This window comes from Oncorhynchus masou, chromosome 11 (genome assembly GCF_036934945.1).
Source record: "Oncorhynchus masou masou isolate Uvic2021 chromosome 11, UVic_Omas_1.1, whole genome shotgun sequence".
NCBI classification, from domain to species: domain Eukaryota; kingdom Metazoa; phylum Chordata; class Actinopteri; order Salmoniformes; family Salmonidae; genus Oncorhynchus; species Oncorhynchus masou.
Genome location: NC_088222.1, coordinates 24896359 through 24911789, shown reverse-complemented (window position 1 = coordinate 24911789; position 15431 = coordinate 24896359). Strand labels below are relative to the sequence as shown.

Below are 15431 nucleotides of genomic sequence, written 5' to 3'. Positions count from 1 at the left end.
TGAATTCACATGCATCTTCAAAATCCCATAAAGGTGATGGAAAATAACTGGAATAAAGGAGAGAATCATCATCGTCATCTTTCGTTGTATCATGAAATGCCCAAATCGCCGATGCCGGAGTTGTGTTCAATATTTTCTTGGTAAATGGATAACTCTGACATTTCCTCCAGTGAGTAAATGTGTTCTGGTGTAGGAAAAAAGAGAGTGAAGGGATGGATGCATAAAAATGAAATACTAATTATTTTATTTTCAGCTCTGACTAAGACCGATTTAACACAGAGACGCTTGAGAGGGAGACCGAGTATTGTTCTTATTCATATGTAACTAATCTCTGATCCTGTTAAAAGTGTGTGCATTATGCTAATGTGGAGCTTATAAGAGTATGCACATAATGTCCTAATGGGAAAATCATTATTAAGAAAATCAGCATGAACAATTATCATATGAGGAGAATATCTTGGACCATCACATCAACTCACATGCATAGCACAGAGACTCATGGTTGATTCCACATACACATTTTATTTGTATCGTAGGACTGGCCACACTGTACGTGTATTCCTGAGGGCAGACCGGACTCTGGCAGGTACAGAGTGTTTACAGGTGGAGCCAATACAAAGAACAACCAGAAAAGAACCATACAAAGAAGGGAATCAAAACACTGCATTATGAATCTCGTAGGCAAGAACTAGCAACCAGCTGCCCTCCGTGACTGGTTACAGTGTTAAGGATTTCCTCACTTGGCAAGGGGCTCACTATGCCTAGGTAACCATACGTGTCCTGATGAGCGTTCATCTGTTACCAGTCTGTTACCAGGGTGATAAAGGGGCCACATTATACCGCACCACTAGCATTAAAACAGGCGGCCATCACATCTATGATCGGTCTATTATTATAATCTAATTGCATATTGTTGTTAATCATGCTTGCTAGTCACTCAGAGCTCTGAAAACCCAGTCCGGGATTAGCTAGATTTCTAAAGGCCAACATCTCTTCATCTTAAGACCTGTCTCACTGTGTTATCACTCTGTCCCCATGGGTAACACTGACAGAGTCCATCTCTGCACACAGCTGTCCACACCTGACCACACCTGAGTGGTGCTCTATGGGCCCAACACCTCCCTATCAACAACTAGCTATTGTCCTCTGCCTCCATTTGAAATGTTACACATAGATGGTTTAACTTTATTGATTATTCCGAACTGTCATTATTTGGAGGGTTCCAAGTACTGCTGTCTCACTCTAATGGGCATATAGTGTACGGGCAACATTGCACATCTGTCACATCATCCCCACGGACCACTGCAGATTGAAAAACAAAACATCATAACATTTTCTATGTGGGCATCTGTTTAATTTCTGAATTTCTTTGTGTTTCTTATATCTCTCAATACATCTGTCTCTGAAAAGCATTTACTGTGTCGAATATTATATTTCTTAAATGTAAGGTATATTATAGACACTCCTCTTCATCATTCTTCTCTGAGCCTCAGCTGATGACTTTGTGCTTATCATCACAAAACGCTCTGTGCAAACAACAAAACAGTAGTTTCATCAAAATGAAGCAATATTTCGAGCATTTATGAAAAACAAATGTGGCACCACAGTCCAACTCACAATGTAAAATGACAAGTAAACGAGACAACTTCAATGTCAGAATTTGGCTTGCATAGCAAATAAAAAATAATTAAAAACTGAAAATACAAAACCTATTTACAGGAAATGCAAGTCCTTTCACTTTCATGAGTCAATAGTTTAACTGCAGAGATTTTTATTTTTCATTAATGTGGAGTGAGTTACTGTACATCATGTGACATGAAATAGGAGGGGCATGTGATATACAGTATATTCTTTTGGAAGGAGGGATGAAAGTAACACTGTAAAAAGAACACTGAGATGTGTGTCTGTACATCACATTTACAGCTCTGCGTTTCTCTCTGGCTCCCTCTTTCTTTCTCTTTCATCTTCCAGCCTTCTCTTTATATTCCATCCTATAGCATTCGCAGAGGGGAAATCTCATTGCACTTATAGACAAGGTGTCCTGGGACAGGCAGCACAGGCAGCACCGACTCACAAAGACTCTGAGAGATGAAGACACACAGACAGACAAAGGTGTGAATACAGTACATCACATATAACCAACAGTAAATTGCTTCCCACCAACCAGAAACAATACCATTGTGTGACTACGGAGAGCCTGAATACGTACATCGTTCTCCATAGCTATGCTCGGTGCTGTTGGGGGGCAGATGGATGTTGTGTGGGTGGTCTGTGCCCGCGCCAGCCGCAGCCCTGTGGCGTGTCCTGCCCAGAGTGGCCATGCTAGAGGATCTGCCGCTCCAGGAGGCCATATGCTGCCGCTCCAGCGTTGAGACCATACACTCCTCTGGGGGGTCCGAGCCACCAGACGCCCATGACCCGTGCAGCCTTGCCCCCACACTGTGGACAGGCTCAGGGGTAGGAGAGGCCACTGAGGAGGGAGAGGAGGACATAAGGCACTGGTTAATACTGCTCCCAAGATGGGTTATACACAGTGGCCTTTGTAATCGGTTGAACATGTCACAGAGATCAGCATGGCTATATACACTGAGTGGACAAAACATTCTATAACATAGACTGACCAGGTGAAAGCCCTGAACCCTTATTGATGTCACTTATTAAATCCACTTCAATCAGTGTAGATGAAGGGGAGGAGACATGTTAAATAAGGATTTTTAAACCTTGAGACAATTGAGACAAGGATTGTGTATGTGTGCCATTTAGAGGGTGAATGGTCAAGACAAAATATTTAAGTGCCTTTGAACAGGGTATGGTAGTAGGTTCCAGGTGCACCAGTTTGCGTCAAGAACCACAACGCTGCTGGGTTTTTCATGCTCAACAGTTTCCCGTGTGTATCAAGAATGTTCCACGACCCCAAGAACATCCAGTCAACTTGACACAACTGTGGGAGGCATTGGAGTCAACATGGGCCAGCATCCTTGTTGAACGCTTCCGACACCTTGTAGTGTCCATGCCCTGACAAATTAAGTCTGTTCTGAAAGCAAAATGAGGTTGTACAACTCAATATTAGGAAGGTTTTCTTAATGTTTTGTACACTCAATGTAGTTTGTTATAAACCACATTCAACAAAGAGAGATACCATCCACCTTCCTCATCTCTCTCTCTCTCTCTCTGGCTGTCCTCTCTGCCCCCTCACCCCATGTCTTACCATCTGTGGGGGAGTCTCTCTGGCGGGGCAGTGTCCCAACAGTTTCTGCCTGGGGTTTGCGTCCAGTGTGTGTGGCCCTCTGGTGACCGAGGCTCTGTGTACCCAGAGCACTGCTCTCTGTGGAGCCTGAGCTGACTGGTCGACCCCGCTGGGAGTAACCTTTACCTACATGGGGTGATGGAGAAAGGACAGGGACACAGGGACAGAGAATTAGGGAGACGCACAACATAGCTAATCAGTTTAGATTAGCAAGAAGTTACTGATTATCATAGCTTTTGCACTTTTAAACTATATGCTAGAAAGGATTCAGTGTAGTACTAAAATTAACTCGAGTATGAAAAAATACATGTTGTAAATCATATTAACTGAGGAGAGGAAGATAGAGGGGGTACAAATCAGTGCAAGAAACCTTCCTAGATAAGACTGTTTGTGTGGGTAGTATGGGTAAACATTTACATCTTGACAATTCAAGGTAAAGGATACAATGTGGTTATAATTCATGGCTCCCATCCTAAGTGCATTGGACTTTCTGTGTGTGTGTGTGTGTGTGTGTTGGCCTGGTCTTTGCGGAAGAGGAGACAACGGAGAGACCATTGTAGAGATAAGCTGATCTAGCCTAGCATTCTCCCCATAGAGGCAACACAGCAGATTATTGCACATCACCTACTTTATCAAAGACACACCACAGTATATTAGCACAGTGTCCCGTGTCTCAGCCAGGCACTACATACGTTCCATGATCTCCCTGACTAGGACTGAACCATGGTCTCACTCTCTCCCACAACTCAGACTAGTGCTCTACAAAAACACATCACACTTTTGACCTCTGGATCTGTCCCCTCACCTTGTGCTCTCACTCTCCTCATAGCTTTTGATGTTAGACACTCTTCCGAGTCATTTGCTTTAGAGAGGCTAAAAGACTAAGTGTTTAGACAATATGGTCATAAACTTGAAATGGCATCGAGTGATTGAACAAAAAAACGTAAATTAGATATTGTGGAGAAATGATTGCTTCCATCTGAAATCAAATAACTAGCCAGTTTGACGTTTCTTTATTTAATGAAGATGGATTTCACTCATGTGTTCACACCAGATTACAATACATCTTTCCCTTTCATTCAATTCCTTGTTCAAATTAATGAGTCTGAATATCACAATATGAAAAAATCAGACAATTGGTTCTGAGTATGACACGATACGGTTGAGAAAATTGGAAATAAAAAAACTGTCAGTCAAAACTGCATAATGAGCATTTAGTCTCCGTAAGTGGCGACTGAATAAAACCATATTGCTATTGCCAATTTTTCTCACTGCTCCCAAATCTTTGTCATCCTGCTCGATGTAAAGATGTGTGCACCTGTCTGCACTGTGAAGAAATGAGGGGCATGATCTGAGTGTGTGTGTGTGTGTGTGTGTCACCTGAGCCCTCATGGTTGTCCATGCTGCATCTGGCCGTATAGTCAAAGCCACAGAGCTGATGTGACACTCCGTAGGCTTTATCCTCCTCCTCTTCCTCACACGGGATGTTGTTTCCCAGGTCAGACCCAAGCGTGCTGGACACGTACCCCATCGGAGGGACAGGGGCCATAGGCGGGTGTTGGCTGCCCTTCATATGCCTGTATAGAACATGAGGGAACATGTTATGGCGCTGAAGCTGGACACAGAGCGGTAGAGAAAGACACTAACAAACAGGAAGTAAAGGCCAAAACACAAATCCACGAACAACCAAATACCAGAGTGCAGTACTAGAGCCCCGTTCAGCATGTGTGAGTGAGTGCCTGTGTGGGAGATTGAATTCATTATTTTCCATGTGCGGCGTGCGGCGATTGCTTTGGCTAGTTCTGCGGTGCTCGTGCTCGCACTAACACAATGAACTGGTAATTGTCTGGGTGAAGGGAAAAGAATGGCAGGCTAGGCAGGGCTGTCAGTAACATGTCTGTTATCTCCCCCACAGCTGTCCCCTCTGAAGCCTCGCCCCACGCCTAGCCCCACTATGGATGAGACACCCATGTAATTAGCAGCTCTTGTTCCTGTTGTCAAAGCAGCGCGCTAGGCCAAACCCCATCATTACCACCTCAACGCGTTTTCCTACTGACATGACAAGTTTCCCAATGAGGTGTAATCAATGAAGGGCTGTTTTTATATTTTGCAGGAAACATGAAACCAGGGGATATGATGACATACCTAAATACCACACTGATATCAAACACTCAAAAACTGGCTATTGATATACAAAAACATCCAGATCAATTGGAGAGAATGACATCTCATTCATCCACAGCACAAAGCAGAAATTGCAGGGTAAATGTCTCATGATTGAAATATCATAGGCAATTTAGTCTAACAAGTACCTGGGGCAATTCAAAAGAACACAAAGTACAGTACTTAGTTTCATTTCATAGTGGAAAGTGGATACATAATACACTGAAAACATGTAGCAAGCACAATTGTTGTATCATATCATGATCTACGGATACATAGAAAGTAGTCTCTCTCGTCAAACTCAGACTTGAGAAGAGACTAGAAAGAAAGTAGTCTCTCTCGTCAAACTCAGACTTGAGAAGAGACTAGAAAGAAAGTAGTCTCTCTCGTCAAACTCAGATTTGAGAAGAGACTAGAAAGAAAGTAGTCTCTCTCGTCAAACTCAGATTTGAGAAGAAGACTACATGGAAAGCAGTCTCTCTCACCAGACTACGACTCGAGAAGAGACTACATGTGTCACGACTTCTGCCGACTTCTGCCATCGTTGCCTCTCCTTGTTCGGGCGGTGCTCGGCGTTCGACGTCACCGGTCTTCTAGCCATCATTGATCCATTTTTCATTTTCCATTGGTTTTGTCTTGTCTTCCCACACACCTGTTTTCAATCCCATTCATTACCTGTTGTGTATTTAACCCTCTGTTTCCCCTCATGTCTTTGTCAGAGATTGTTCATCGTCAGTGTAGTGTTTTGTATAGGTGCGCGACGGGTCTTCGTACCCATATTTATTTTATTGTTCATTTTGTCTATTTAGTGTTATGGAGCATGTTACTTGGACTTTATTAAAAGACTCCATTTTACACTCCGTTAGAATCTCCTGCGCCAGACTTCCCTGCCACCTGTACACATATGCCTGACAACATGGAAAGAAGTCTCTCTCACCAGACTCAGACTCGAGAAGAGACTAGGTAGAAAGTAAAGAGGTATAATATTTTTTTTAAATAAAAACATTGTCAGATCCACAGTAAATTCTCTCCTGCTCACCACGTCTGTTTGGCCACTTGGTACTGGTAGGCTCTGGTCAGCTCATCCAGGTGGGCCTGCAGCATGGACTGCATCTCCTCGTGGTGGGTGGAGCTAAGGGAGGAGGATGACGGTTGGATGTAGGGAGCTGCTGCCGGGGAGGAAGCCACTCCCCTGAGGGGCGGGGTGGGCACTCGCTCCTCCTCCATATCGTCGTCCAATCCCTGGTGGAGGTATGTCTGAACGGGAAGGGGCGGGGCCCAGCTGTCGCTGTCATACCTGCAACATGAACTACAATGTGAGTAATTTGAACTGAAACCGTATCCTGCACTTCTCTGTGGATGTGTGTGTTTAAGGTGTTTAGAATTCTAAGTGTTACTGCTAGTGCTCTCAGTGTTGTATGCTTAGCTCACAGACAAATACAATTGTTTTTCTACTGGTTTGTATTTTGCCAGACCATTAAACATTTTTATCTGATGTTCTATCTCTCAACAGAGGGAGAGAGGGAATTACACACATTTGCTGCTGTTTGTAATTACAAATCCACTGGCAGGGATGGGGAGATCAAATTACAAGATCTCACCACATGCTGTTTTGTCATAAGTGGTGGTTTAACCAGCCAAAGCTGCCTGAAACGGGCTGCAAGATATGTGTTCACACCCCAAGGTTTTCTCACTGCCATCCTTCCAAAAAAATGCCTGTGACAAAAACAGTATATTTTTCATGTAATAACCAAGCAGAGTAATGAAGGTTTCCTCAGTATGACTAGTACAGGCACCGGCAGAGGGAGCTTACTACTCCATGTATCAACCTCCTGCTCGTCTGTGCTTAGCGCTCTCCTTGAGTGTACACACACACACACACACACACACACACACACACACACACACACACACACACACACACACACACACACACACACACACACAGAGCTAGAGATATAGGTAGGTTCATGGAGAGAGAGAGCCACGCTGGTTACAGCCAATTAGGAGAGGGTTTGCTTTCCTCTCAGTGGTTCACAGACATACATCTGATCCCTTATAGACAAGAGAGGCTGCATGTGTTCCTTGTCATTATTTTACTTCCTGTGCAGCATCATGATATGATGTGTATAGGTATATGTATAGACGTGTGTCCAGACAGAGAGAATATTATCTTACCCTCCTCCATGGTTCTCTGGGGGGTAGTGGTCCACCTCGGTGCCTGGCAGAGGGTGCATGGGTGGGGGAGGCAGGGGCATGTTGACCCAACAGGACCCATTGGATTTGGAGGTCTTTGTCCCACCCTTTGACTTCTTTTTCTTGCCGCCCTTTCCACCTGAGGAGGAAAGAGAGAGAGAGAAAAATACAGATAGAGAGAGGGAAGGGAAGTCAGAGATTGATAGTTTATCTTATCAGCCTGGTCTCTGCCTCACAATACGAAGATATCCCTATAGCCCTCAAGCTGTGGGTTTTAATGAGCTGATACTATTCCCCATTGGGTTCAAACACACACACATACACACACACTGCTGCTTGGAAAGCTATTTTATCATCACCTGGGCTTTCTACCTCTCCTTCTCCCCCACCTGGCTCTCATTATTTCTCTCCTCTCAGTGTGCTGACGGAGCACTAAGACTTTTCCTCTATGTTGACATTTCTTAAAGAGGCGTAGAGACCTGGGGCCCGGGGCTACAGGCTAGCTTCCTCTGTCTGTTCTCTCTTTTCCTCTTCCTCTCTGTTCCTTATCTCTCTCAGGTAACCAGCATTCAGCTGAGTATACAGCCCAGAGCACATAAGAGAATGGACGTCCGACCAACAGACAGACAGCCTGAGACCTTCTCAACAATACGCCTCCACTCCGCACAGCCAAGCTAATTGTATATCCACGGGTCAAAACACAAAGGAATCCCTGCCTCTGCTAATCAAATTAATCCAAAGAAATGTGCCTTAATTCTCTGACATTTCTAGAGTAGAAAAACTCCTGAGGCTGAGGAGTAAAAATCGACATGAGGAGAGAGGAGCGATTAACAACAATATCCTCAGGGTCCATTTTCAATGAAAATGTAAATATAACATTCCCCTCTCTCTGCTGCCCCCCTCTCGCTCCCTCTTTCTCTCGCTCTCTTTAATATGTTTTTACACAGTGTCTCTCTCTCTCTCTCTCCCTCCCTCTCTCCCCCTCTCTCTGCTACCCCCTTCTCGCTCCCTCTTTCTCTCGCTCTCTTTAATATGTTTTTACACAGTGTGTCTCTCTCTCTCTCTCCCTCCCTCCCTCTCCCCCCCCCCCCTCTCTCTCTCTCTCCAAGGTGGCAGGTAGCCTAGTGGCTAAAATCTGTCAATGTGCCCTTGAGCAAGGCACTTAACCCTAATTGTTCCTGTACTGTAAGTCGCTCTGGATAAGACCGTCTGCTAAAATGTCAACTAAACATGCTGCTCTTTTCCAATCAATCTACTGAAAATAATCTCTTCTTCTATTGTTTCTATTGACTCTGTTCTTTCTTTATCTCTCTTTCTCTACTCCTATTGTTATTCCAAAAAGGCATCTAATGAATGCTAAGCTTCACTCTGTGACTGACCATCCAGCCGTTGCTACAATTTAGGGAGATCTGTTGCTATGCTTTAGAGCACGCTCCATTGGGGTACACACGCAGGCACACATTCAAAACCACACAGCCCTACCCTGCCCATCCCCTTCCTGTGTTTCCCCAGTGTTGCTGTTGCCTACCGTTGCAGGGGCGTCCATCGGTCATTGAGTAGCCCAGGTTGGCTATTTCCTGCTGGGCTCGAAGGGAAGCCTTCCAGCGAGGGTCTGGTCTGTCCACAGCCAGCTCATGGAAGCTGTTGGAATGCAGGATCTGAGTGGTGGCATAGGGGGTGGCCTGGCTGCCACGTGCTGGGCTGCTGTAGCCCGCCTTGCCTGTGAAGTCTATACTGCTGTATATGGCACCATCAGACAGCATGGTACCTGTCTTTTCACCTGCTCCAGAGGGCAGCACGTCTGAGATGAGCGAGACAGGAGGGAACAGACAGAGATTCATGGAGAGATAAAGTTACCAATCTTTAAGGTCAGTGTGTAACACATTATCACTCCCTGCTGCTCCAGTGTTAGGCTCTCTGGATTAGTTAAACTGATATCAAATGAACTGAGATGAATCCAAGTGATTAGCTAGCAGAATAATTATCATGTTGTCATGCAATGCCTTGTAGGGGCCCTACGCTGTGACACAGGGAAAGGGCCTGTCACACAAGGCTGACCTTCAGCTTTACCCACAGGAGCCCCAGGCCTCTCATCAGCCTGGTGGGAGTTAAATGAGCTGCAGGAAAATGGCACCAAAACACACATAGCATCTCTCCTTCTCAAACAGCCACACACACACAAGTACAAAGACATAAACACTCACCACCACTTGCCCACATCTATTATTAGGAGTTCAAGCTGGTGAAACGAAGCTTGAACAAAGCTGGTGAAAACCTATTGAATTTGCTGTCGTGGGTTATTATTATTCTGGTTATGGACAAAGTTCTAACAACGCAATATTTTCCAGAAAACTACTTAAAATAACATGGCCGTTACTGACCAAAAAGCATTTAATTGTGCGTGGTCTGTCACATAAATCAGTCACATGATATTCCTATTGTAATAATACTTGGTACACATGTTCCAAACACTCTGAAGAACAACACAGTGGAGCTATTTTTATTTAACTAGGCAAGTCAGTTAAGAACAAATTCTTATTTACAATGACGGCCTACCGGGGAACAGTGGGTTAACTGCCTTGTTCAGGGGCAGAACGACAGATTTTTACCTTGTCAGCTTGGGGATTTGATTTAGCAACCTTTCAGTTACTGGCCCAACGTTCTAACCACTAGGGTACCTACCAGCTATAACAGGAACATGTTTATATATCTTAATCTTTTTAACTCAGAGTGATGACATTTTGCACATATGCTCAAGGATATGCGCGTAGCTAACCTGTAAAGTATGGTTCAGTTTGTTCGCACGGTGATGCTGTTGGACAGGAAAAAACATTCAGGCAAGCTCATTGGCTCATAGCGGCCATATTGTTTCAGCTAGGGTCCTGGAAAATATCGCGTTTGAAGATATGCATCCATACATGCTAAATACCATACTACTTTAAAGTAGTCAACATCATTAAAAATAGTCCAAAATACAGCGCCTTCAGAAAGTATTCATTGCCCTTGACTTACAGTGAATTCGGAAAGTATTCATACCCCTTGACTTTTTCCACATTTTGTTACGTTACATCCTTATTCTAAAGTGGATTAAATAAAACACACCCTAGATATATGCCTCATCACAATTCTACAGATCAATTGACATTTCCTAAGACTTCATGGTATAGTTTCTGCTCTGACGTGCACTGTAAACTGTGGGAACAAATATACTGTAGACAGGTCTGTTTCTTTCTAAATCATGACCAAACAATTACATTGGCCACTGGTGGACTCCAATCAAGTTGTAGTGACATCAAGAATGATCAAAGAAATTGGATACACCTGAACTAAATTTGGAGTGTCATAGCAAAGGGGTGTGAATACTTATGTAAATTCAATATTTTTTGTATTTCATTTTCAAGAAATTTGCGAAAAAATTTAAAAACATGTTTTCTCTTTGTCATTATGGGGTGTGTAGATGGGTGAGAACAACAAACATATTTAAGCCATTTTGAATTCAGGTTGTACACAACAAAATGTGGAATAAGTCAAGGTATGAATACTTTCTGAAGGCACTATATATCGAAGCATACTGCATGAACAGTTTGATTTTGAGTTCTGATATTTGGCAAGCATGGTAAGGATGAATAAGTATAAGTAGCTCATCATCCTAGGGTGATGTGTCCAATTTGCCCCTATGATGGCGCTATGGGGCCAGTGTGTGAGTATGTGCTTGTGTGTGTGTTTGACTGTGGATTTATGTGTGTAAAACGTTTCATTGTGAAACACTATTAATACACCCGATGCACCTCTTCAGGTACTACTAACACTTTTGCCCTCTTATAACAACTTCTCAATTCACTTCAACATTTATCAACAATGAATAACAGTATGTCCCTCTCGCTCTCTGTCTCTCGCTCTACCGCACCTGCTGTCTTGACCTCTGAATTCTCCACTATGAAAAGCCAACTGACATTTACTCCTGAGGTGCTGACCTGTTGCACCCTCTATAACCACTGTGATTATTATTTGACCCTGTTGGTCATCTATGAATGTTTGAATAACTTGAAGAACAATCTGGCCTTAATGGAAATGTACTCTTATAATCTCCACCTGTCACAGCCAGAAGAGGACTGGCCACCCCTCAGAGCCTGGCACCTCTCTAGGTTTCTTCATGGGTTCCTGCTTTTCTAGGGAGTTTTACCTAGCCACCTTGCTTCTATATCTGCATTGCTTACTCTTTGGGTTCTAAGCTGGGTTTCTGTTTAAGCACTTTGTGACATCTGCTGATGTAAAAAGGGCTTCATAAATACATTTGATTGATTGACCGAGCTTGAACCCTGGCAATGCTGCTTGCAGGTTTAATTATTACTATTATTATTATTACTACAGCCAGTATGAAAGTGTATTGAACCAATCATGGACAGACAGAAGAAATACATACACACTCTCATCAAAGTTGTTTTTCCCCCAGTTTTTTTAAGCCAATAGTGATGAGATACTTAGCATGATCCAGAGAGACTGAAAGTCCGAAGTGTGTGTGACAGCCTGTCAGTATGCCTGCTGAAGTATACCCTCCACACTGAATAATGCATGCTGCTCATACGTATTAACATCCTCTCACTCTGGGCACATGACCTCTGACCTCAGGCCTCACTGTGGGGCCATGGTGTGGCCGTGGCATAGAGTGACACCGTGGTCAGCTGGGAGGGTCTGGGTCAGCCCTCTCTCAACCTCCATTCTCTAGTTCCCTGGGTTTGGTTTTGTTTGACCAGTGGTGATACCTCTGTGTTCTTACCTCCTCTGCCAAAGTGTCCTCGTTCCTTGGTACCTTCCAAGCCCCCATTTGCTGGTAGGCTGGTGGAGGGCCAGGAGTCAGCCAACCAGGGGAATCCTGGGTCACCGGCTTTCAGCAGACCAGGATGACTGTTTTTAGAAAGATATAGAGAGGAGAGGGAGGGAGGGAGGGAGGGAGGGAGGGAGGGAGGGAGGGAGGGAGGGATACATAGAGAGAATGGGAAAGAGAAGAGGGAATGTGAGATTGTTATTAGACAAACCTCTGGTGCTGTCTGAATCCCAGCAATATTATTCATTTTCTGTTGTTATACCGACTGCTTCAACAACAAATTGTTGTGGAACCTCATTCAGCATATCTGCTCCGCTGGAGCAGCCTGGAGCAGAGGCAACAATAAACAAGCAAACAGAGAGACATAAAAAACTGACAAGTCCACAAATCAGTGCTGGGCTTTAGCGCCCCTAACACCCCCTGGAGAAACGGACCAGGACTAAATGCACAGACATTAAATCAGTTTTAGAGCCCAGCACTACAGAAATTTCCATTTTAAATGTAGAATCATGGAGGGCCTTCTGGCGGTTAGTCTGCCAGCCCGGGGAAGTTGGGTAGTGTCTCCATAGCAACACACACGGCAACAGTCATAGGATGGTTTGGTGAAACCACCCCTCCCATATTGCACAGGAAATTGGCAATTTCACTCCATTGTCTGAAATAAATACAGAAATATTTGTATTTTGTTACTAAGAGTTGAATAAGGAACAGATATAGGATCTTAATTTGACCTCTATTGTCACAGCAAAATAATCCTGCAGCAACAGGATTTGAACCTTTAGTGTCGCTTGATCAGTGGTTAGGATGCCATGGTCGGTGGTTAGCTGGTCAAAATGAGGTTACATGAAAAGTGGAATACTGTTAATATAATGTGTTTGTGTGGGTTTTCAGTGAATTTATGTAACTTGCGAAGCTCATCTGCATTTCCTGCGGCTCAAGAAAATTCTCAGCAACAACAGAGTGATCAAATTAAGATCATATACTGTATCTGTATTTTTCACAATTTTATATCCGTGCTTTTACCCTATTACCTTATCTAGCTGTTGGTTTAAAGAGAGGCTTCAGTCACATGCCTCACATGCCTTTGTTTGCATTTGGTTAATTCATGCAGTAGTCCACAAATGCATTTCCCTGTGAGCCAAGCCTGCCAAGCGCTCAGGGAATTGTACACATCTGACTTGTGATGGCTTTAAAGGTGTTTAAACAAGTATAGGAGTAATTTCCATAAAAATCACACAGGCGTGTTCACACAAAATTACACAGACACACACATTGAATAATACACACACACACACACGCGCGCACACACGCACACACATAGACGGATACAGTGAATTCAGAAAGTATTCAGACCTCTTGACTTTTTCCATACTTTGTTATGTTACAACTTTTTTCTAAAATGTATTCAATAAATAAAAATCCTCAGCAATCTAAACACAATACCCCATAATGAAAAACTGAAAACAGGTTTTTCGAATTGTTTGCACATTTATTTATTTTTTTAACAGAAATAACTTATTTACATAAGTATTCAGACCCTTTGCAATGAGACTCGAAATTGAGCTCAGATGCAACCTGTTTCCATTGATCATCCTTGAGATGTTTCTACAACTTTTATTGGAGTCCACCTGTGGTAAATTCAATTGATTGGACATGATTTGGAAAGGTACACATCTGTCTATATAAGGTCCCAGTTGACAGTGCATGTCAGAGCAAAAACCAAGCCATGAGGTCAAAGAACTTGTCCGTGGAGCTCTGAGACAGGATTGTGTCGAGGCACAGATCTGGGGAAGGGTACCAAAACATTTCTGCAGCATTGAAGGTCCCCAAGAACACATTGGCCTCCATCATTCTTAAATGGAAGAAGTTTGGAACCACCAAGACTAGAGCTATCCACCTGGCCAAACTGAGCAGTTGGAGCAGAAGGGCCTTGGTCAGGGAGGTGAAAAAGAAACTGATGGTCACTCTGACAGAGCTCTAGAGTTCCTCTGTGGAGATGGGAGAAACTTCCAGAAGGACAACCATCCCTGCAGCACTCCGCCAATCAGGCCATTATGGTAGAGTGGCCAGACGGAAGCAGCTCCTCAGTAAAAGGCACATGACAGCCAGGCTTGGAGTTGGTCAAAAGGCACCTAAAGACTCTCAGACCATGAGAAACAAGATTCTCTGGTTTGATGAAACCAAGATTGAACTATTTGACTTGAATGCCAAGCATCACATCTGGAGGAAATCTGGCACATCCCTACTGTGAAGCATGGTGGTGTCAGCATCAGGCTGTGGGGATGTTTTTTAGCAGCAGGGACTGGGAGACAAGTTCGGATCGGGGAAAAAATGAAGGGAGCAAAGCACAGAGAGATCCTTGATGAAAACCTGCTCCAGAGTGCTCAAGACCCCAGACGGGGTCGAAGGTTCACCTTCCAACAGGACAGCAACCCTAAGCACACATCCAAGACAATGCAGGAGTGGCTTCGGGACAAGTCTCTGAATGCAGAGATTTGTCCCAAAGCCACTCTTGCGTGGTCTTCACCGATTGCTCAGCTTTTCCAGGCTGCCAGCTCTAGGAAGAGTCTTGGTGGTTCCAAAATTCTTCCATTTAAGATTGATGGAGGCCACTGTGTTTTGGGGGACCTTCAGTACTGCAGAAATGTGTTGGTACCCTTCACCAGATCGATCGGGACAAGTCTCTGAATGTCCTTCAGTGGCCCAGCCAGAGCCCGGACTTGAAGCAAGGCTCCCCATTCAACCTGACAGAGCTTGAGAGGATCTGTAGAGAAGAATGGGAGAAACTCCCCAAATACAGGTATGCCAAGCTTGTAGCGTCATACCCAAGAACACTCAAGGCTGTAATCGCTACCAAAGGTGCTTCAACCAAGTAAAGGGTCTGAAGAATTATGTAAATGTGATATTTCAGTTTTTTATTTTCATAAAGTATATATTTGTTTAAATTAACTTGATTTTGCTTTGTCATTATGGGGTATTGTGTGTAGATTGATGAGGAAC

The 15431-nt window shown here is 43.9% G+C and overlaps 1 protein-coding gene across 1 annotated transcript in view; it reads right to left on the bottom strand.

Moving 5' to 3' along the window:
- Positions 1–269: 269 nt before the first annotated feature.
- Positions 270–15431, bottom strand: part of LOC135547835 (roundabout homolog 2-like) — a 149752-nt gene continuing 134590 nt past the window's right edge. The window contains exons 20-27 of the mRNA XM_064977063.1: positions 12384–12511; positions 9135–9407; positions 7589–7745; positions 6450–6707; positions 4628–4824; positions 3209–3373; positions 2210–2470; positions 270–2081 (exon numbers count right to left, since the gene is read on the bottom strand). Coding sequence (XP_064833135.1) covers positions 2080–2081; positions 2210–2470; positions 3209–3373; positions 4628–4824; positions 6450–6707; positions 7589–7745; positions 9135–9407; positions 12384–12511 — 1441 coding nt within the window. The 3' untranslated portion in view covers positions 270–2079. The remainder of the gene's footprint in view (positions 2082–2209; positions 2471–3208; positions 3374–4627; positions 4825–6449; positions 6708–7588; positions 7746–9134; positions 9408–12383; positions 12512–15431) is intronic.